This window comes from Columba livia, chromosome 2 (assembly GCF_036013475.1).
Source record: "Columba livia isolate bColLiv1 breed racing homer chromosome 2, bColLiv1.pat.W.v2, whole genome shotgun sequence".
NCBI classification, from domain to species: Eukaryota; Metazoa; Chordata; class Aves; order Columbiformes; family Columbidae; genus Columba; species Columba livia.
The window spans coordinates 53401290-53424115 of record NC_088603.1 but is presented as its reverse complement, the minus strand read 5'-3'; the positions used below and the strand labels follow the sequence as shown (position 1 = coordinate 53424115).

At 42.0% G+C, this 22826-nt stretch overlaps 1 protein-coding gene across 5 annotated transcripts in view; it reads right to left on the bottom strand.

The window, feature by feature from the left end:
- GLI3 (GLI family zinc finger 3) overlaps positions 1-22826 on the bottom strand; it is a 215504-nt gene that overhangs the window by 177714 nt on the left and 14964 nt on the right. For all 5 annotated transcript variants that reach the window (XM_065051983.1, XM_065051984.1, XM_065051985.1 and 2 more), the window contains one exon: positions 21805-21967. In XM_065051983.1, the coding sequence (XP_064908055.1) occupies positions 21805-21928 (124 nt within the window). In that variant the 5' untranslated portion in view covers positions 21929-21967. The remainder of the gene's footprint in view (positions 1-21804; positions 21968-22826) is intronic.

Sequence of the window (22826 nt, the reverse complement as noted above, 5' to 3'; positions counted from 1 at the left end):
CTTCACATTTATGAACTGGATGAAGACAAAACCATTTCTGAAGTGCAAATCCAGATTTTTTTAATTTTGGGAGGGAGGGAGTTTATCCGTTAAAAATTCTCTTTGGTACACATAAATGCTTAAATCTAGCCTCTGAGGTGTTTCTCTTTTTTTTCCTGAAAAACTAACATATGCTACAAATTTTAGTTTTATTTTACAGTAAACAGCACAGGAAGTTCTTGCCGGAATATTTATTAGATTCATCTGTTACCGTTTTGTTACATGATCTGCAAAGAAGAAAAAATATACTCAAACACGGTTGTGCAAACGAGCATGGTTGGTACACCATGCCTGCAATATGGGCTAGTTGATCTTTACTGGACCCTACGCTACACATGAAAAATCCTTGGCTTTTCTACAATTCAGTGTGTTACGTGCTTGCACAACGCATGTTGTTTGAATTATCTAAGCTCTCTGCTGTGCATCACCTATAGACTAATAATTCTCACTCTATGCAAAATCCAGCTAAGCTAAACACAAGCACTCAAGATAAAATTAAACACTTTCTAATCAGTTGTTCCATGGCAAAACACGGCACAGAAGGGGCTCACAGGGCAGCCGACCTCCATGGGATGCTGAGGCATTCAAACCAGGGGCCCATCTTCTCATCTAACCCCCAGTGTTTACACAAGGAACCGGTGAGAGATACTAAGCAAAGACACCAAGCCACAGGAGAGCATCCAACACTTAATAAATGCAAAACACATCACAATCTAAATATGTTAGGCTAAGTGTTGAATGACTCCTAATTATTTATAATCGGCAGTCATTAAGAGTTGTGCTTTTCCCCACTGATTCCTTCAGTGGAGAGGAGGCGAGCGTGAAAAATGGGTTAGCATCCTTTCTGCAGGCCAAGTGCTCCTATTCTCACAGGAGCGCAGCCAAGGCCCATGAGGAAGGTGGTTATGCTCCACCTGGCTTTATAGGCAGAAGGAGAAGACATAGGCAGCCTCACGCTAACAGCCTCTTTCCCAGAAGAATTTTAAGCCTCCCACGGAACATAGGCAGAGCTTAAATACTGCATAACCCCCAGCTTACTCCCCGCAGACTTGCAAAGTGGTGGCCACCTTCTGCAGAAAGGAAAGAAGAGAGGAGTAATGATTTTGTGCATAAACTCCAATGGGTGGCAGGCGTGCCCAGCAGCGACATGCCACTGCAGCACACATGTACGCCTGCAGATTGCCTGTTCCCGCCCTTGACAGAGAAACTTTCTGCATAAATGCTACACCAGGAAGGTAATGGTGATCTGATACCAAAAAAAAAAGGGCATATTTAAAGCATTCTTCAGCATTTGACAAAACCATATTGAAACTGTCTTACGCACCCTACCTCATGTCAGATCTTTGTTATATTCAGTGAAGCCCACTGCTTTCTGCTGGGAGTCCTACCCAGACCAAATGTAGTCTGTATGTAAAGGCTGCTAATTTAAATGGCTCCAGAAGCCCATCATCCTCCCCCAGCAAAATAAAACTTCTAACAAAATGTTCAGTGATGCCAACTGACATATGCCTCCTTGATGGTGAAGATTCTAAAGGAGAAACACTTAACAAGCTGTTTGTGAAATGTTAGAGAGCCACTGCATAACATTTTGTAAACAGATGATCTGGAAAGCTGTACTGAGTTGCTGAAAAACACCTTTTGTGTTTCCAGCTACTTACCACAAGCTCATAATCACCATGCTTCTAAAACTCTGAGAATCTGCACTGTAGGATGCTTGATGACATAGCAAATAACTCTTTCATTGATGCAGCAGTAGCAGCTCTCAGACACAACTCTGGCATTTACTCCCTGAGAAGTAAATATTGACTTAACAGCAGCTCCCAGAGCATATGCAAAAGCCACATGAACGAGCAGCTCCGGCAGTGCAGTCTCACGCATTCAGAATGACACCTGCCACTTTATTCTCGCTCACTCAACCTTGTAAATCATGAGAAGGGAATCTCCTCTTACATGTGTGATGAAAAGAAGCCAAGAGATGCTCCTCTAATTTCATCCAACCTATAACTCTATTCTTAAACAGGCATTTTACATACAACACCCTAGTCTGACCAACAGACACACGTATAAATCATTCCACGGCAGCAGCCTGAATAAGTAACAACCACCAGCACCTGAAGATCATTTTACATTACGTGGATCTGGGATTTTTAGGTCAGGTCCTTATCTTCAAGCAATCACTGTTTCATGTTAATTTTACAGTGAAAGGCTGGATTAGTGACAGTTTTGAAAGTGCAACACAACAAAATTTCCTCTACCCAGCTTAGTAGGTTTCAGGCAAGAAACAAAAGGGACTTCACAAGAAACAGGAATGGACTCTACCAGCTAAGGAGACAGCAAGGAATTAAGATAACATACATGATTGCTATACAACCCCATTAGCTGACCTGTGTCACCTCAGCTCAGTGACCATTGTCATTATCCAACCCACTTCCCAGCCTCTTCTTCACATTACTCTCAACAGATCCGCTCCACTGTAGGTCTCATTCTGTCAGGAGACCATCTTTCTGCTCTGCCTGAGAGGGTCTTCATGCTAAATGCCTCTTTGGATCATAAATACCCAAACAGTTTTTTTTCTACTCTGAAACGTACCGTAAGATGCATTGTCCTTGTCTCTCCAAGCCTCACAAGGAGTCCTCAGGGTATTCCAACCCTCAACAAGCACTGTAAAATGCAAATAATTAGCATCACCAGACTTAGTACCCAATCACAAGGGTTTATTGCCAAGCTGAGGGCAATTCTTGGCATAAAAGTGGGACAGCAGATAATGAAGCTGGATTGCTACCTGCTGGTACAGACTTTTGAGAGCACAACTTCACGGTTCTGCATTAAGTAACCCAGGCAAAAGGATGCAGCAGTAAAGTGGAGTCCATGTAGGTGCACCCCAACACGTGGTCGTTTGCAGGTTCCAGAAAGGAATTTGCATGTGCGTTCTTAAGAGAAAGGGTCTGCCTCCACAAACAGATGTTTCCCAGTGCTACCACCATGACAAAAACAGAAAGACCCAGTCTGAAGTGCTTACAGATTCACATAGATCTCACCTGCCCCAATGGCGAATTTACAGAACTGGTCTCAAAGATGTGAAAGTCTGAGGAATTTCCTTTTGATATGAATGGCTCTCCAGTGGGGGTAAGGACAAGACCTCAACTCCCATCTTGACTTTAGCACAGTCAAAAGCTGAACATACATCTGCAGAGATGGTGTGAATTTTGGGGTTATCCTATGCAGGGACAGGAGTTGGACTCGCTGATCCTTGCAGGTCCCTTCCAACTCAGGACACTCTATGAATATATGATTCAATGAGATAAAATATCAGCATATAAACAAGCTGTAACGGCTTGTTTCTTGAAACCCGACAAGAAGGCAGTCTAGTAAGGCAGTCACACATCCTTAATTGTGCTGGCTCCACAACAAGTTTAACTATCATTTAGGCAATTCCAAAAACATGGCTATTGCAAAATAATTTATAACCCAGCCATAACTGCTTATTGTGAGTAATGTACATTGCGTGTTCTTTTTGGATGACAGCAAAGCAGAGAAAGGTAGCACCCTGATTTGGCAAAGGTTCCTAATGACTGTCTTTCGTTAACCCCAGAAAGGAGAGAGAGAAAGAGGCAGCCATCATCATCATCATCACCATCACCACCACTTGTCTACTTCTGGCATCCCAGAACTAAAGGGAATATAGGGATACTCACCCTGATAGAACATGTTACGAAACAGTATTCCCCAGAGGATATGGACAAGCTTATATAAGTAGCAGTGAAACTGGGCAACTTTCCAGCAAATTTATCCAACTGCCTGCAGTCTCCCATTTCAAGGTAGCTGAAATGCTGAGTGCTGAATAAAGTCATTTGATCCACATCCCATGCATTTTAATAAAGAATGGGAAAGAACAGACACCTATTAGCGTTTGCTAATTTTTATTTCCTAAAACACTGAAATGTGAAACATCTTCCTCCTTTCCCTTGCCCTCCATGGTCCCCTTTAGTTTTAAGTCACTCGCAGGCATCTCCAGCACTGAAACAAAAAGAAATACGTGATTATGAATAGAAGCCTCCTGAGTGTTTTTAGAAAACAAAAACGTGGTACCTGATACCAATTGAAAAAAAAAAGAAAAGAAAGTAAAACAAAACAAAAAGATTAATGAAAGCACTGTAAACTCTAAGTGGAATATCCTTTTCCCTTTTCAGTTCCTTCCATCTCTCCCCTTTGATTCCATTCCTTGAAATAAACTGGGATCACAGGGTAGTAGTCACATGAGCCAACTTCACACTCTTTGCTGACCTCTTAAGAGGAAGTTTCCACTGGATGTACCTATCCAGAAGGGAACAGGTAAGGGAGCGATGTTATCATGCTGTTTGCAACGTCTGCACATTTTTATGTCTCACTTTCCAGGTTGGAAACTGATTCTGCCTGACCTCCAAAATGAGCAAAAGAAAACTGTCCAACCTGAAGGGACAGAAATCTGGAAAACAGATTTTCAATGAGATCATTTCATGCTTCTTCATGGCTTGTGTTTACTTTAGTTAACATCCCCCTAAATTTCAAGACCTCTTTACATTTTGAAGAAGAATTAACTGTTGCTAAGTTCTCAATGCTCTCCCTTTCAATTACAGCTTGATACCCTGAGATATCCACACTGCTGCCCTCTGCAACTCCTCCAGCAGAACCAAGGAAAAGCAATTTCACTGCTCTCATTATTGCTAAAACAAAATACATGCTGAACAAAATAACAGATTTTCTGTAGACTCCTCTACATTTCTCATTGTTTATGTACATTCCACGTTAAAATAAGTTTAATCCTGCAAGACAGGGAGCTGTCACAACTAGACTGCCAAGGATTTTTCTGAGGGAATTGGCTGATGGGGTTGCCAAGCCACTCTCCATTATATTGGACAAGTCCTGGCAGTCAGGTGAAGTCGCTGGTGACTGGAAAAAGGGAAACATGGCACCCAGTTTTAAAAAGGGTAGAAAGGAGAACCCAGAGAACGACTGACCTGTGATTTGACACAGCCAGCATGGCTTCACCAAGGGCATGTCCTGCCTGACCAACCTAGTGGCTTTCTACGATGGAGTAACTACTGTTGGAGAGGGGTCAGAGGAGGCCATCAAGATGATCAGAGGGCTGGAACAGCTCTGCTGTGAGGACAGGCTGAGAGAGTTGGGGTTGTTCAGCCTGGAGAAGGTTCCAGGGAGATCTTATTGAAGCCTTTCAGTACTTCAAAGGGGCCTATAAGAAAGATGGGGACAGATGTTTTAGCAGGGCCTGTTAGGACAGGGTGTAATGGTTTTAAACTAAAGGAGAGGAGATTCAGGATAGACATGAGAAAGAAATTTTGTACAATGAGAGTGATAAAAGACTGGCCCAGGTTGCCTAGAGAGGCGGTAGATGCCCCATCCCTGGAGACATTCCAGGCCAGGCTGGACAGGGCTCTGAGCAACCTGATCTGGTTGAAGATGTCCCTGCTCATCGCAGGGGATTTGGATTAGATGACCTTTGAAGGTCCCTCCCAACCCAAACTATTCTGTGATTCTATTATTTGTTTTCCACAGCAGCCAAGATTCCTGGAAATCCAGAAGCATCTGTACAAGGCAATACAGCATACAGCCAGACCACGCCTGAGACCTGCAGATATAAGGAATGCCCGTCACATCCCTGCCGAGCACAAGCTCAAGGCAACCCCACTTACACAGAAGCCTGGCAAGTAAGTCTGACTTATCTGGCACTGCAAAAATCCAGCAGTCAGCACTGTGCCCACATGGATCCTGCTCTGCTCTTGTACTGGGCTGAGGTTCTGCCTTCACTTTGCAATGAGCCTACACAACTCGGAAAGTAAGTGATGCAAATCCAACACAGAATGCCTGCTCAAATGCAAACACAAAAGCAGCAGCCTAAATTACGTTTAGACACTCAAACAAAAAACTCTTGGTCTTACTTTGTGTCAAACATTTATGTCTAAAGGTGACATTTTTTTAAGGAGTTTGAAATACAATGGTTCTCTGAGGTTCACCTATTACAAAAATTTATGTTAAGCTATTCTATATCAACTACTCTGCCTCTCTGTACAAGCTCTTAACACCCCTGCAGTTGCTGGCCCCATGTACAGCAATGACTTCTGTCTAATAATGCTAAATACCTGAAATCTGTTCAAACGAGAACACCACAGAGCACAGAGCTCGCCCTTTCCTTTCCTTTCCTTTCCTTTCCTTTCCTTTCCTTTCCTTTCCTTTCCTTTCCTTTCCTTTCCTTTCCTTTCCTTTCCTTTCCTTTCCTTTCCTTTCCTTTCCTTTCCTTTCCTTTCCTTTCCTTTCCTTTCCTTCTCTCTTTCTTTCTTTTACCTTCTCTTTCTCTCTCTCTTCCTTATTTCCTTCCTTCCTTCCTTCCTTTTATTTTAAGTTCTGCCATACTTCCTTTCTTTCACTCTCTCTCTCCCTCTCCCTCTCTTGTAAATACCTGGTGGAATTTTTGATATCTTTGCTTGTCATGGTTTAACCCCAGCCAGCAACTAAGCACCACGCAGCCACTCACTCACTCACTCACTACCCTCCCCCCCTCCCCCGCAGTGGGATGGAGGAGAAAATCAGAGGGGTAAAAGTGAGAAAACTCATGCATTGGGATAAAGACAGTTTAACAGGGAAAGCAAAAATTGTGCACACAAGCAAAGCAAAACGATTCACTGCAATTCAGACACCTGCAGGACAGCAGGGCTCTATCACATGTAATGGTTACTTGGGAAGGCAAACACCATTACTCCAAATGTCTCCCCTTCCTTCTTCTTTCCTCAGCTTTATATACTGAGCATAACATCACATGATATGGAATATCCTTTTGGTCAGCTGGGGCCAGCTGTCCTGGTTGTGTCCCCCACCCAACTTCTTGTGCACCCTAGCCTACTCCCAGAAAAGGCCTTGACTCTATAATATAGGCACTGCTCAACAATAACTAAAACATCCCTGTATTATCAACACTGTTTTCAGCACAAATCCAAAACACAGTCCTATACAAGCTACTATGAGGAAAATTAACTCTATCCAAGCCAAAATCAGTATACTGCTCAAGGTTCTTATTCACTTACAATTATTGGGTTTTTTAAGAGTAGCCTTATTTTTAGCATCTGTTTTGAGCCTTGAAGGTAAATGTAGCAATAAATCGTAGCCCCTTGAAATATTTTTATTACTTGAGATGTTTTGGTATCCTTCATACTGAGGTTATTTCTCAGAGAAAAATATAAATAATTTTGTAGTGCCAAAGGATATATATGCAAGGCTTTAACTCTGATTTAAGTTAGATGGCTGAAGAAAAAGGTCTTTGGGAATCTAAATGGCAAAACCAACCTACCTCCCCCTATCCTCTGAAGAATCAAAAGAAAGTGTTCAAAGCTGAGAATGGGACTTTTAAATTTTTTCTGCTCTTATATATGCAACATTAACCTGTCTTGTGTCAGCAAACAAAACAGTGTCCTAGAACAGATATTTTAAGCTCAGGGAGACTGTCAGAAGAAGATGCTGGTGCATATCAAATTGAAAATATTAAATAAATCCTACCATAAATATTTTTCATTCACCAACACTTAGAAAACATGGCATTGACCTAAACTGGGATGAATGTTGGGAATGAAGTTGGGAAAAATCCCTTAAGGGATTCCAGATCCATGCTTTTTTGGCAGTGGCACTGTGATCCTGTGCCCATCATAGTGTTTGAAACATACCAATGTCCATTCTATCTAACTCTTCAGCCAGAAGTCTCTGAAGGTAAAAAAATAGTCCATGACACACACATTCAGAAAAGGAAGTTTAAAATAATGTTCACATAACAACTTAGAAGTCTGGCATTTCTCTAAGCAAAATTGTGCTGTTTTCAGTTTTGGTTTCTAGTGAGAGTTGTGATCCATTATGAAGGCACTAAAAATGCCTGTGAAAAACAGAAGAGTTTTATAGCTGTTTGTGACTGAATATTTAAATATCAATTAAAATAAAAGGATTCCCATGCTGCTCCCCATGGAAGTCAATGGCAGTCATGACGCTGGCTTCACGACAGAAGCAAAGTTTGTATCTTACCAAATCCCTGGAACCCAGAGTAGTTCAAACTACAAGGAGTCACTCTTTTACAGCTGCATGGGAACTGAGTCATCATTATTTTTTTCCTTTCTAAGTACATTTCCAGGATTAAGTCCTAAGATACCTTCATAAAAAGTTTCAGAGATGAAGGTCATAATTCAGTGATCAACGACATCAGAAGCCCAGGTATCCCACTGCAGGGAAACAACTAAAAAACAATGGCTTGAGTAAGGAGACTGGAAAGCAATATGTAAGATTAAATATTTAGATCCTGGACTGGTTAAAGTTGCTAAAAATCCTTTCAGTATTTCAGCGAGTTGTGGAATGGGGCCTTAAATGAAATAAATCTCAGTCTTTCCACTGGAGAACAATATGAAATGATGACTCTGAACGCACCTTACCACGCACCTCATACGGGGTTAATTTTCTCTCACCCCTGTCTCACCATGGATCCCGCAAGCTGTGCTCCGGGTTTTGAGCCCTAAGCCCAGGAAGGGAACGGATGTCCCCTGACCTGCATGGAGCAGGCAGCTCTGCCTCCTCGGGGCAGCCCCACGAACTCCAGGAGAGCCCCACAGTCTCCAAGGAAAGCGCTGGCTCCCGGCACGGGGACACCACCCATCACACACAGAAGCCGCAGGATGGACTACAGGCAAGCTAAGTCAAAGTGAAGGTGGGGAGAGCAGACCAAGCCTCCCCCCCGACATCCAGCAGCCACAGTCCCCAGGCACAGGTCTCCTCCTGCCTTCCCAGGCACTTGGAAAATCCGTGGAGCTGAGAGAGAAACGTGCCAGGTGTTGCATCCGCCTCCCGAGCCCGCTCCCCACGGCAGCTCGGAAATCAGCTCCAGGTGAAGGGCTTCGGCATCCCAGGTGCTGAGCACCCCGGGGACACACGAACAACTCAAGGGGTCCAGCCCACACCTTCCTCCTCTCCTGAAGAAATACGAATTTGAAAATGAAAGCAGGCAGACAGTTTATGAGGAGCATTTTATCTGTGTTAAAGTTGGAGTGGGCTGTAAACTCCCACGGGACATCTAGGTTTACACACTTCGGATGGAGCTGCAAATTGAATATTAAACACACATTTTTATCAAATCATATTTCTCCCAAAGAAGGCTGAAGACTGCCTGTTTATTTTTTTTTAATCTGATTCGCTATACTTACAAGTGGTAGGAAAGCTGGTTGTATCAGCCACTCCATCTTTTTAGTTCTATTTGACTGACTTTGATATTGTTTTTCTAACACCACTAAGAAAACTATAATGAAAAAAAAAAATCTATAATCTGTGAAAAGGCTCTCTGAAATCCATCAACCAAGTTGTATCCATAATTGCTTCCCTGGCTTATCAAAAAAAGCCTCATTTGCATTATCTGTTATCTTTAGATACCCATCCTGGTCTATAAACAGAGTTATCAATCCCGTTCAGAGGCCAGTCCACAAATTGAAGTTTTCTATAAAGGAATTAGCTATAAACAAGCCCAAGGCAATTTTCTTTTGACAGCCAATGGTAAACCATAGGAAGTAACTTTAATAGTGATTTACAGTTCTTCTCTGGTTTCCATCCAACTTTTCCTTCTTGTGCTTCTGTTCCATCCAAAAAGGAATTTTTCAGATGTTCTAATTTCCCATTCAAGATGCAATCAATCCCAACTCTAGGTGTGTCTAATCCAATTTTTACGGTATGTTCATGGGCCAGCACCAGAGAAAAAGAACTCTCTTTTTATTTTCTTTCAATTGCCTCTGCTGCAATCACAAGACTTGTCATCTCCCGGTGTGAAATGCACAACAGTAGAAGAGAGAGCGAAGGAGATTTGAGAGAGAGAGAGAGAGAAATGAGCCAGCCTACTAAAAAGAAAGGGGAAAAGAGATACACAAAAATAACACTGACATTTTTGAATTATCCTACATATTGAAAGCTTCCATTTACCAGAATAATTAATTAACTCGAGATTTTTAAAGCCTGTGCAGAGATTTTAAGTTCCTCATTTAAATCACAATATGCTGTTAGAAGTCGGATATTGAGGACTGGACTCCAGCTTCGCGCCACCCGTTTTCCTCCTCTATCCCACAGCAAAATCAGTTTGTGTCCTTGTGCTCGCACACACCACCCTTGTGTACACGAGCAAACCCCGCTGCCCCACCGCCCACACCACCGAGTCAGAGGACTGCTCTTCCTTTACAAACGGAAGATCTTTTAACAGCTTAACACACATTCTGGCTAATTCCTAACTTCCAAAAGACGGACATTTAAGATATTTATCTTTCAATCTCTAATTAAAAAAATACCTCTAAGCCACTGACACACAGAGTGGATCTTGATGAGCATCACAGGCACAGCAAAGAAACAACAGGCAGGGGCATGGTTCCTCTCTGGGTAAACTACAGCAAATGAAGGTAAAGCAGCCAAAACCCCACTGACGACAGAGACCTGCATGGATTTAAACCTGTGAGAGCAGCTGCAGAAGAACAGAAAATTAAACCCAAGAGTTCAGCAATTAATAAATATCCCCTGTATCAACACAGATCAATAAAAATTGTTTCCTTTCACATTAAAGAAAAATACATGTAGAACTCAGACCATGAAGCCTGCATGCTTTCCTATTCCTCTTCTCTATATACACATATACATGAAGGGCATATATATATATATATATATATATATGTGTGTGTATACATATGTATGTGCATGGGCTATTTTTCCCGACAGAAAGCTACCTTAATGGGTAGGCACTAATGGATTTGAAGTGATAAGGAAAAGGCAGACATGCAAAATGCTCCAGAACGTCTGTTCCTAATCAATCACCAGAGATCAGTGACATCATTCAAGCCTTTGATCAGAGCTCCCCTTTCAAGCTTAAAAAGGGGGATAAATTGACCCACACCAGCAGAGGGACTGAAGAAACACCTAGGATACAATTCACAGTGAAATATGAGAAGTCGCTGGCATCCCTCTTCAGAAAAACTATCCCTTCCCACCTTCCTCAAGGAATACAGCATGCATTCCAGAGCAACCAAGCACAAACAACAGATCTATCTCTTTCTCCAATAATTAGAAAATGGCCAGGGAAACAACACATCACAAAACCCTTTCAGGTTTTCTTTTCAAAGCCTGCACGTGCATTTGAGCCCAAGCAGACATTTTATTACATTTGGTTGTGCTTAAAAATCTTCTCAAGTCTGTTAGTACAAAAAAGAAAACAACAAAACATCTTTCGAGCTCCTTTCCAATCCCTAACACTCTGTGATTCTGTGAAAACGGAACTTATTTTTCCAAAATGCCTTGGCAGCTTTAACAACTAAAGGCTGACACCCGTTTTGAAAGAAGAAATAATTTTCAGGAGAAGCAGCATCACGGCAGCATTCACTACACTTAGCACCGGCCTTTGTCTATGCCAGGGCATTCAGAGATTTCAGATCACTAATCCCACTTCAGCTAAAATTGAGCTCCATTGTTTCTCAGTTCATCTGAGTTTCCATGGCACTTACTAGGACTTAAGTGTTATTTACTTAGTGCGGTTTGTTATAAACAAAAAAACAATAACTAAGTCTTAACATAAGCATCAGGTTTGCTTTTTCTTTTTCTTCACTTTTTACTTTCAATAAGCTCAAGATGCAGTCAGCATTTTACAGCCTCAGAGATTTCTTCTGTCTGAAAACCTCGAAGAAAACCAAAGTTGAAAACAGACCTGAAAAGGTTCACTTCATTGTTTTGGCTTGCCTTTCTCCCATCTGTATTTTTTAAAAAATCTAATTGAGCTTCCTCAACAGCAGCAAAAATGTAGTTTATTATCTCCCTCATCAGGTGATCAATGATTTCATTAATAAGACAGATAACAAAACTGTCATATCATCGACACAGTTATGAAAGATGATCCTGGCTTCTTGCTCCATTTTCCAAGGTCTGGGATTCTCTGTGGCAGCTCTGAGTCCATTCAATATTTTCCACAGACAGAGAAAAGTGAAAATCCATTTTGAAACCAATTTCAATTAGGATCCAGAAGCTGTTATCACAGGTGTCGCAGAATGGGCCCGTAAGTGGAAATGTCGCCTATCCATTCTGAAATGAAACCTTATCAGGGGCTACGAAGATGGCTGAGGACAGCCTATCTGTAAATTACTTTTCGTCCTGTGTTAACTCAACCCTAGTTCTGTCATATGGAATTCTTTCCAGCCCCTCGTAATAATCTAATGACTAACTAGGCGCTGCACCAAAACGGCTTTTATTCTGCTCGGGCTTTCCCCACCGAACGGGGCTGCAAATGCAAATAACCGGAGGCGGCCAGGCGAGCCGGCGTATTTAGTAATATCATTTAAAGCTCTCATAGTTTATTACGGGGAAGTAATGGGCTTGCATTCTGAAGCCTGTCTCCACCCATTGCATTCCTGGTGATTTTTCAATTGCAAACTCCAAGGCCCAGTTATTTCATTAATTCAGCACCCAAGTAGTGAGCCTTTTCTCTCACATCTTTCAGTCTCCTTTTAGCAAATTATCCCATGACGGAGGATTTATTCAGTCAAAGACCTCGGACTTTGAGAGGCAACAAAAGAATCAAGAGACTTTCTGGTCCACCTGCCTGGCGAATGATGAGGCAGGGTAAAGCCTCCCCTAGAGAAACCAATCAAACCATTGTGTGGCACAGTCAGACCTTTTCAACTGTCAAGCCAGGAGAGCAGGAAAAGAGATGAAAGAACTCAGGATGAAGCTACCATTTACAGAACCATGTGGGAATGGTCTCCGAAGATTTAATAATTGGGATGGAACTCAACTTTCTGAAAACTAAAGAGAAAAAAAGAAAAAAAAAAAAAAAGGAAAAGAAAAGAAGAGAAAGAAAGAAAGAAAGAAGGAAAAGAAAGGAGAGAGACCAGGAGGAGGGGAAAACACTATCAGTCAAGCCCAGAAGGAACTTTTCTACCAAATCCTCTGTTGTTATGTATGAACCCCTACGCTGGAAAAGAAAAGCAAGCACATGACGGGAACAGAGAGAGAGCAAGAGAGAGCGTGGACAGTTTGTAATACTAACTAAGTTTTGGTAATTTATCATCTCATCTTGGGAAAAACTCCACCAGTACAAATCTGTTCTATCACGCAGGAAAAAAAGAAAACCCCTTAGTTTGGGATATCTGGGTGCATTTCCAAGCCACCACATTTGTGGGACTTAAGTTTTTGTATTTTCACTTGGCTGCGTGTGGAACGTGCGTGAAAAGTCGTACTAAATGAATGGAAAACAGTGTATTTTAAGCAGTTGGCATGTGCAAAGAATGTGCACACACAGCTCCTGTGTAGCAAGACTCCAGCTGATTGCCGGCACAAGATTAGGAACTGCTTTTTGATAATCTGACCCATAAAGCCTTAAAAGCCAATTTTTTAAATCATCTTAACAAAACCCAGTATTTCCTATGCACTTCTCTTTTCCAAAGTGCCTCTGCGCGCTTGAAATATACATTAATCAGCAGGTCCAGATCACATTTACAAGTAAATCAACATTTTTCTGAATTGCCAGCCTTACGAACAAAAATAGAACCTGCGATTTAAATTGTGACCATTTGCAGTATACATCAAAGGCAAAGACTTTTAATGGGAAATAAGATAATAACACAGCAATAAAATCCATCTCCTTCACTCTTAGTTGGGATGGCAAAAGAATGCCTCTCCCTCCCACCCTCACCCCAAAATAATGAGATATGGCTTGGAAAGAATACAGAGAATATAGTTTTAATACGGTACCTTCTTTACATAATCACAGACCATACCCTAAGCATACTTCTCCCCCTTTTTGGCTCACATATTTAGTAACAATTTATATGCAAGCAGAAGCTGAGGTTTTGTATCTTCCAGAAAAGAAAGGGGAGGGGGGGGAATAGAAAAATACAGAACAAGGATATTATCAAACGCAACACTGATGCCTGATTATTTCCTTTTAACTGGAGACAGATAGGAAATAGAAAACATTTAGAAAAGATGAATGCCATTTGAAAACCTGTTAAGTAATTAAATTACTTCAACTGCCTTAATTTACACAGCTCAAATCGTAAAGCCAAATACTGTGCCTGCCAGAGGGGTTGCCTGATTTTTAAGTCAATTAGAAGGATTTTCAAAATTCCTTTTTTATTTCCTTTAAGAAACAGACCTACTCCGCAAGTCTCCTTCACTTGCAGATCCCAAGTCTGGTCTCTTTCGCAGGGACCCCGGACAGGAGAGTTTTCTGCCTTAATTTTTTATAGTGGCCTTCCAAGCCTCCCCAGCCGCCTGGCACCCGCCTGTTTGTTGGCACCGTTTCCAGTGTCTGGGAGAAGGTGCCGCCACTCGGAGCAGCCGTGCTGCTGCCTCCCCAGCTTGGTGGCACGGGTCGTGAGGAGGCCTTTTCTCTTTTAGGGTGTCTTCCCCAGAGACCAGCACTTAAGGGTAGCAAGCGAGCCCTTTTCTGGAAGGCTAACAATATCACACAAGCTTCAGCTGCCAGCAGCCTTTTTCCTACTGTAATAAAAATCAAACCTCTTGGTTGCTTCCCCCTCCCCAGTACTATGGGCTGTAATGCCTGAATTTTTTGAGGTCTGATTGATACTGGAGTCCTGGTCACAAGCTACAGAGCGTGGTATCATTGCCATTTTAAACCTTTTTATTATTGTCACTTCCTACTCTATTTCAAAACGCAGGTACAGATGTAATACGGTCTGCTCGGGTGTTGGGTTTTTTGTTTGTTTTTCAGGGGAAAAAAAACAACTCCCCAGTATATAATTCCCTAAATTTAACCTCCACCTGGTCCAGGTGGCAAGCCTCTGCTGCTAACGAATGTTTTCTCCCAATTCTACCTCGTGTTATCCAGCAGGATGTTAAGTCATTACTTACTGATTACAGTGATTGCAGGGCTAAGCCACTCAATCATCTCTTTCTGGAACTTGCAAAGGGATAGAGGAGGATTGACATTTAATATCCCTTATGCTATTAACCACTGCATGGAGGGGAGAGAAGGGGGGGGAAAAAAAGGAGGGAAATCTCAGCAGAATTAATGAAGCAATACTGTATTGCACTTGCAGATCACCGGGTTTAGAGCAGAGTAAGGGTAGGGCTGCCTCACTGAGGAACAACACTAATAAACCCTAACTTAATTTTATTAACCCTAACTGGAATGTTATTGGTAAGCATACAGGACCATGGGTGTATTACTCCAAATGAACATGTATTTAACCAGCTACTCACATCAGATCACAATATACCAAGACATGCAGTCCCCAGTTAATTACGACTTCCAATACTTTTGCTTCCAACACTTCTAAGCACCAGGAGAGCTCATCCCCCCTAAGGACAGGTACCTTCCTTCAATTTATTCTCTTAGGACCTGGCCACAATTACTAGAACAGAAGGGTACACAACATCTTACAAGTTCAGGTCTTTGCCCTTACTTATCTGCACTACCACATGTGACCATTCCACCCATACTTTCTACGCTGCTGTATCCACCATAGCAGATAGGAATGAATTACAATATTTGCCTTGCTGAAAAACAAAACCCTCTGAAAAACCTATACATTGAAGATCATCACTTCCAATATCTAATCCTACAGGATGTTTTTTCCTCCTAGACCTGAAAACAAGAAGTGAAGAGATCCCTTCCATGCCCTCTGATGTCAGGAGAGGAGGAGGGCACTTCCTGATCACTTTGCAGAATCAGGTCTCATATAACCAATTCGGGACTCAATTTGCAGGCTGCTAAAAGAGTACAGGCAATGCTTCTTGATACCTAACAACTTCTTTTGAACCCTGACCTCTCAACGGGACCCTGAGCACATCAGTCTGACGAGGGGGCCAAGAACGGGTATTATGATTAACACCTATTTCATGGTGAACTTGAAAGCAAGCAGCAGGACAAGAAACCAACTCAAAGTTTAAACAGGAAATGGGTTTCTTATGGGGCCGCAGACTGCTGAATACGTCCCTCATTCAATCCTGAAAGAACTACTACGAAGAAAGGGGTTAAAAAAAGGATACCTCGAATACCTAGATGAAGCTGGCTCTTCTTCTGAAAGAATCAAAGTGGACGAATGAACTTCCTCTCATTTATTCATCTATCAAGCTTGGGTTTAAGTTACATCATCGTTAAGATAATAATTTCTGCTTTCTATCACTTTAAAGTATGTTCTCAATAACTATCTGATTCTGATAAAGGTAGTCAAGTCCACAACCTACATACGTTTATAATTAGCTTTTTTTTTTTTTAAAGCAGAGTAATAGGTTAATAAGAAATATCAAATTACAGTGGAACGAGCTCATGGGTCAAAAACTAGACAAAACACATCAACTGAAAATAAGTGCTTGGCTGTCAGACACTGATGGAGTCCTTATACAATAACTGCATTGTCTTAATACAACGTTAAAAACACATTTAGAGCCAAAATGCACAAGAGAGGAAAGCATGTTAGCCACCAACAAAACTCACAAGCCAAACACTAAATAAATCAGGGTCGAACAGAGTATTATAAACTCCTAATGCTCTCCAAGCAACGCCACAAAGTGCAGGTTTGCTGTACAGAAGTATTAATTCATCCTACACAGAAATTCCCTGTACTTTTTAGAAAATAAAGTGAAAAATTAATTACATCCATACTACAAATTTAGTGAAGAAAGAAAAAGCATATAGCTGAGGGCTATGTTAGGTTAGCATGGGGTTTTTTGGTGAACGCCTCTTACAAAGTACTCTAACAATAAATCCTATTCACCTACAAAGCAGAGCATACAGTCGAAGCGGCCAGCCTAGCAAAGCATTAAAGTGACTGCCTAATTGTAAGCGTGTAAATACCCGTGTTGGGGCTGAGGGAGCTATTCCTCTGCCTAAAGCGAGGCCTTCATGGGAGTACTTGCTGGACTAGAGCTTAAGACTTTACTGCAGTGCTGGGAGTCAGGAGGGTCGGGGTGCAGGGGGGTGCTGCACCGTGGCTGTGCAGGGAGGGCAGACAGCAGTTTCCTGCTCCAGCACCGCAGCGCTCGGCCTGACACACGGACTTAGCGCGCTGCCCATCTCGGCCACAGCTCACACTCCAGGCTGTGAGGAGGCACAGCAGCCAAGGAGAAGGCTGCTGCTCACCCTGCCAGCCCTGGCACTCGTGGCGGAGCAGCATGGAGACACGGCCAAGAACAAGCCTCCGTCTTGGCATTCAGCACGCTTCAGCAAGGCAGGTCACCATGCAGATGCCTGCAACTCCAACCTGGAGAAAAGAAGGCTCTGGGGACACCTTATTGTGGCCTTTCAGTACTTAAAAGGGGCCCGTAAGAAGATGGGGACAGACTTAGGAGGGTGTGTTGTGACAGAACATGGGGTAATGGTTTAAAAATAAAGGAGGCGAGATTCAGGCAAGACATTAGGAAGAAATTTTTTACACTGAGGGTGGTAAAACACTGGCCCAGGTTTCCCAGAAAGGTGGTAGATCCCCCATCCCTGGAGACATTCCAGGCCAGGCTGGACAGGGCTCTGAGCAACCTGATCTAGTTGAAGATGTCCCTGCTCATTGCAGGGGGTTGGACTAGATGACCTTTGAAGGTCCCTTCCAACCCAAACTATTCTATAATTCTAACATTTACAGTGTTCATCTGAAGATATGTTTTAAACCCCAGGATTACTTGAAATTACAGGAGGTACCATATTATCCAATGGAGGTCTGGCAAGGCAGGTTTCATGATGTGCAATATCAGGCAAAGGCTCTCCAAGGGTAGCACAGAACTAATTTTAATGAGTTTATCAACGTATATCTTTCTTCAGAAAGCCATTCCTTGCACAACTTGATAGAACTTGTGTGTGCATGCAGCAGCTTCCAGGATGATGACCTAAATCCATGCATAGACATGGTAAGGAACGAAATCCTACTGATTTGTCTCTTGAAAAGTGACAGGGACACACATGTGAGAAGACAAGGCCTGGCAACATACCACTGTGGAAGCAAGGTGGTCTGGGACACTGGCCTCATTACTCCAATGTAATACCAGTGACATGGTCAGGACATATCACGGTATTTATTTGTTGTTGTTGTTGTTATTACTTTGCCAAAGCAGATCAGTCTGAGGCTATCCAATCACGATACACAAAAGTAAGCTTACTTTACACTGGAGCACGAACTTTTTATTCATACAGCCTTTTGTGAATGAGCATCTGTCAACAGTTTTCTTTAGCAGTTTTCCCCCCTTTGATAATTAGCCTAGCAGTAAAAAGTGGTCAAACAAAGACAGAGTAAAAGGAACAATTTGCAAAGAAATGTATCCTAGTAAACTGTGTGCAGTTTGGTTGAGATACACAAAATGAAACGCAAAGCAGAAAAGATCAAAAGCTTACAAAAATGAACTCGAAACAAAGCAACAGTGGTCCCAAATTACAAAGTCCCACTGGGGATCAAAGTGCACCAAAGATTTTTGTTGGTTATTAGAAATTATTATATTTTTTTTTCGTTTTTTGATCACACATATTTTAAAAGGAGTTTTAATTTGCTCCAGCACTAAGACCTTCCCCATGTGTTTCAGCCTGGAGCACATTTTAACAGCTTAGTTATAAATCCCTGAAATTAGGGGTTTATAATGGAAACGCTGGCAGGCCCTTATCTAACACAGTGCAAGCATCTTAGCAATATAGTCAGAGTTTGTAGCTAGGTGAGTGCAACAGAAATCCTTTTTGCATTAAGCAATGACAAGAACTCAGCAGAAGTGGACAAAATATAAACTACAGCCCATGCTTGCTTGTTGTTTGAGACTACAGTGCAGCTGGTACCTTCCAAGGGGCGCCCACAAGTCTGGGCCTCAGAACTTGCATTGTGTAGTCAGGGTGAACACACGAGCTGCCCTTCCAGGTCACCTTTCCCACTTGCTTTCCCTTGCACACAGGTTTACACCAGGCTCTTCAGTAAACAGTTTGCACATCCTATCACTTCAAAAGTTTTCCACACTCAATATTCATTTTAACAAAGGTTCTGCTACTGCGTGTGTTAACTTGCTTATGGGAGCTACTGAAATAACGATGTTTTCTTTGTTTCTTCATGATTGTAACCTTTGCATAGAACCTGTAACTAACAGCTTTCAGTCTACTTATGATCCAAGTTCTGACTGCTCCAGAAGAGAGCAGAGCTACTGAAAAAATAATAGTTTCTACATCTTACCTCAGACAGCTGTCACTCATGTACATGTTACCCTGCAAACTTCACTAATTAATGTGTTGACCATAAGGAGAGAAGCACTGATATTAGACATCCTTACGAGGTGACATTGTTAGATAGGCAGATGTTGCTCTGCAATGACAGCCGAGTCTCCTGACAAAACCAGCAAGGATCATTCTGTCTTCCCGTTAATTTTAAGGGTACCTTACCTTGTTTAAGAGAGTATTCAAATGCAAATCACAACCATTAACATTACTACAGCCCTCTGCAAAAAAAAAAGAGGCCCTGAATCAACAAAAGCTGCATGCATTGTAGGAGTGGTGTCTTATATCAACTGATGATGTTCCTGCAGTAATACTCATTTCAGCACTAAAGAAAAAAAGATGCAAATACGATGCAAGCTCCAGCTTCCATGTAAATTGGTCCTTGTAACCAAAATCCGTTATCACAACAATCACATCTGAAAGAAGCAAAACTTTAAAACACTGCAATAGTAAAACTCATGTTTAAGTTCCTGAAGTTCTGTTATCATTATTGTTTTGGTATATGCTCCATGGAGTCTTTACACTAAGAGGAAATATTTCATATCCAGGAAGGAATGGAATATTTTATCCCTTTGAAACCCACTGGTGTAATCTCTGAAAAGTTTTTGCTCGGTTATACATGAAGATAGATGGAGACCCAAACCTTGGGGGTCCTGGCGACTTGCCTAAACACAAAGACTAACAAGACCAACCCTTACCCACTGAAAACAAAGGTAACTGTCATTACCTTAACCAAAAGCAGCCTCAGGCCCTAGGATGTGTACTACATTAGCATCTCATTCCAGTAATAGCAGACAATTCCAGTGACAAAAACTTCTAGTCATTCATTAGACTTAGATTCATTCCAGGTCTTGGGAGTTTGATGCTGCTGACATGCAGTAATACAATACCTATATGAAGCAGGTAGTTAAGAACTAATATCACCGTTAAAACTGATATGTGGAATAGAGAAAATTATTTGACCACAAGCTAAATTAATGTCAGAATTAGGCAAAAACATCTTGAAGGCTTTATTTTTAGCCCTCTAAATCTAAATGTTTAACAATCATGTTAAAGCTAGCCCAAACAGTCAGAGGTATATGTCAACATCAAGTTTGAGTGCAAACGCCTGACACATCAAAGAATATGCATATGTTTAAGTGTGCATCTGTCTGAATGTGGTAAATCCTATTATTGAAAAAAAAAATACAATGGGGAGCTCCTCAACTAATGTGAACCACTGTAATTCTATTGACAGCAATGGATCTGTGCTGAGTTACACCAGATGAGGATCTAATTTCATATGCCTTAGAAAACTGATGCAACTTTTTCCACTGCTGCTCGAGAGTTTCTATACTCTCATGGGGATCAACTCCAACTAGTAGGTCAGCAGGTGCTGAGTTTGCTTTGAATCTGAAGTCCAGTCACACGGAAAGATACTGGGACATGCGCCATCTAATTTTTACTGACCCACAGAGATTCCCCCTTTAGTACGGCTGTAGGATTCATGTATTTTCTGCTTTAGTCCAGTGGGAGAAACATGTTTCTTTGAGAAAGCAAAAACCTTTCTTCAGGATATCAAAGTGAGAACCTGACCTGGACCACAAGCCCAGATGAGTGAGCGTGATGGAAGCAGAAAGGGTGGAGAGGAAACGTTTTGCCAGGAATACACCACGACTCCAAAATATGCAGAAAGATATCTCCTGTTTTCAGCCATTATTACACTCATTTGCAAAACCCAACAGTTAATCTGCAGCTATCCAAAATCCACAAGTCTGAACTCTGCCCACACCTTTCCAAGCAATTTTCTTTCCTAATGCAAAGAGAGTTTTGCACAGGTAGGGACCGATACACTCAGCCCTCTTACACTGAACAATGAAAGGGCCAAGGCTGGGATTACACACTCTCCAGAGGGGTAGAGAATATGTAAAATTGTCAAGTGAGGTAATCTCTGGGGAGAATTAAGCAAATTACTCCAGTTTTGCAAATCTACAAGCTCTACATTCACAGCTTTGAAATGAATTCATGGGAGGATATACTCTTAGCTTGATGTTTTGTCCGTGGCCATTAAAAAACATTGGGAAGGTGGGGGCAGCCCTTTGTGAGCAGCAAGTTTATTTGTAAAAGAAGAGAAGAAAACAAACCTTTGCCATTAATTTTGACAGAGCTACTTCTATCTCTTTTGTAATAACTAATTATCTAACTAGTGTAAGAGATTTCAATGGCCCAATGCAAAGCACCCACAAACCCTGCCAGGCTAATCAAGACAATTTCCAAAACACCAAAACCAGGAACTTCCTATAATAAATAACTTAGCACATTTACATCTCAAATTAGAACATCTGGAAGCAAAACACTACGTCTCATGCCAAAACAGGCCTTATTGTATCCTACCACTTTCCACCACCACCACCACCTCCCCCTCGTTAGTTTTCTTTAGCCTTTCGTTAGAACAAACACTGATCCAGGTGCAAATGCTCAATTCACAAGGAATGCAGTGAACATAAAATTACCGTAGGTTTGGCTGCTAGTAAATCCCTGCTGTTACTCACCATTGGAAGTTGTGCTGGAGGCAACAGCTTTCTCACTGACATCTGTTCGACTGGAGCATTTCACGATGGAATTCTCCACTTTTTTCTTCTCCGTCGTGGTAGAGCTATGGGACTGCGCCTCCATGATGACTTCTCATTACTTCAGCTCTCCTCTTACTAATACCTGAGTGAAACAAGAGAGCCATAAAGTTTAAATACTATGCAAAAGCTTAGCCCGAAACCTCTCACACCTCTCACCTGAAGAAGAGCCTGCAGCACAACTGAATTAGCAGTCCACAGGCCATTTCTGCATGCCCATCAAATCACGTTTGCATGCATGAATTCCTGAGGAATTTAAGGAAACACTAACACCAAAAATAAGCAAGTTTGCCTTTACAGAGAATTGGCATCACAAAAAAACACTATGCTGCTTGATGGGCAGGTGCATTTTTTCCAAGCCTGTAGGGTTTTAATGGACCCAGGAGTAAAAAGCCAGTATTCTCCTGTGTCCAGGGCACTTTGGAACAACACAAAAACCAGGACAGGCCTTTATGTTGACTAATAGAAGCCAAATATTTAAATTTCGACATTCACACTACCCGAACACACTGCAGCAAGAATTATCCTGCCTATCTCTACACCTTGTCTTACTTGTGTAAACATCTCTCACTTTGTTTGTTCAGAAATCTAGCTCAAACAGAAGTGCATTGGAGCAACACCCTGAAAACCACAGCGAAAGGCAAATATTATTGCTAGTGGCAGATAATGAGATCACTTTATTTTGCATTAAAATGCTGAAAATGGAAAACTCTGCAGAGGTGCGTGTCTGGTTATTCTGCCTTTCCTGGCTGTTCTCAGTGTCATCTCCAGTGACACATCCGTTTTCTACCCCACAGATCACTTTTCCTGATTCTCAGAGCTTTGACACTCCTGACAAAAACCCAAGAAGCCTACAAGCTTCCGAAAGGGTAACACAGCTTGTGCAGCAGTGTATTGACACCAGGCCCCGAGACTGCGGGGATCTAGGGCTGTGAGGAACACAA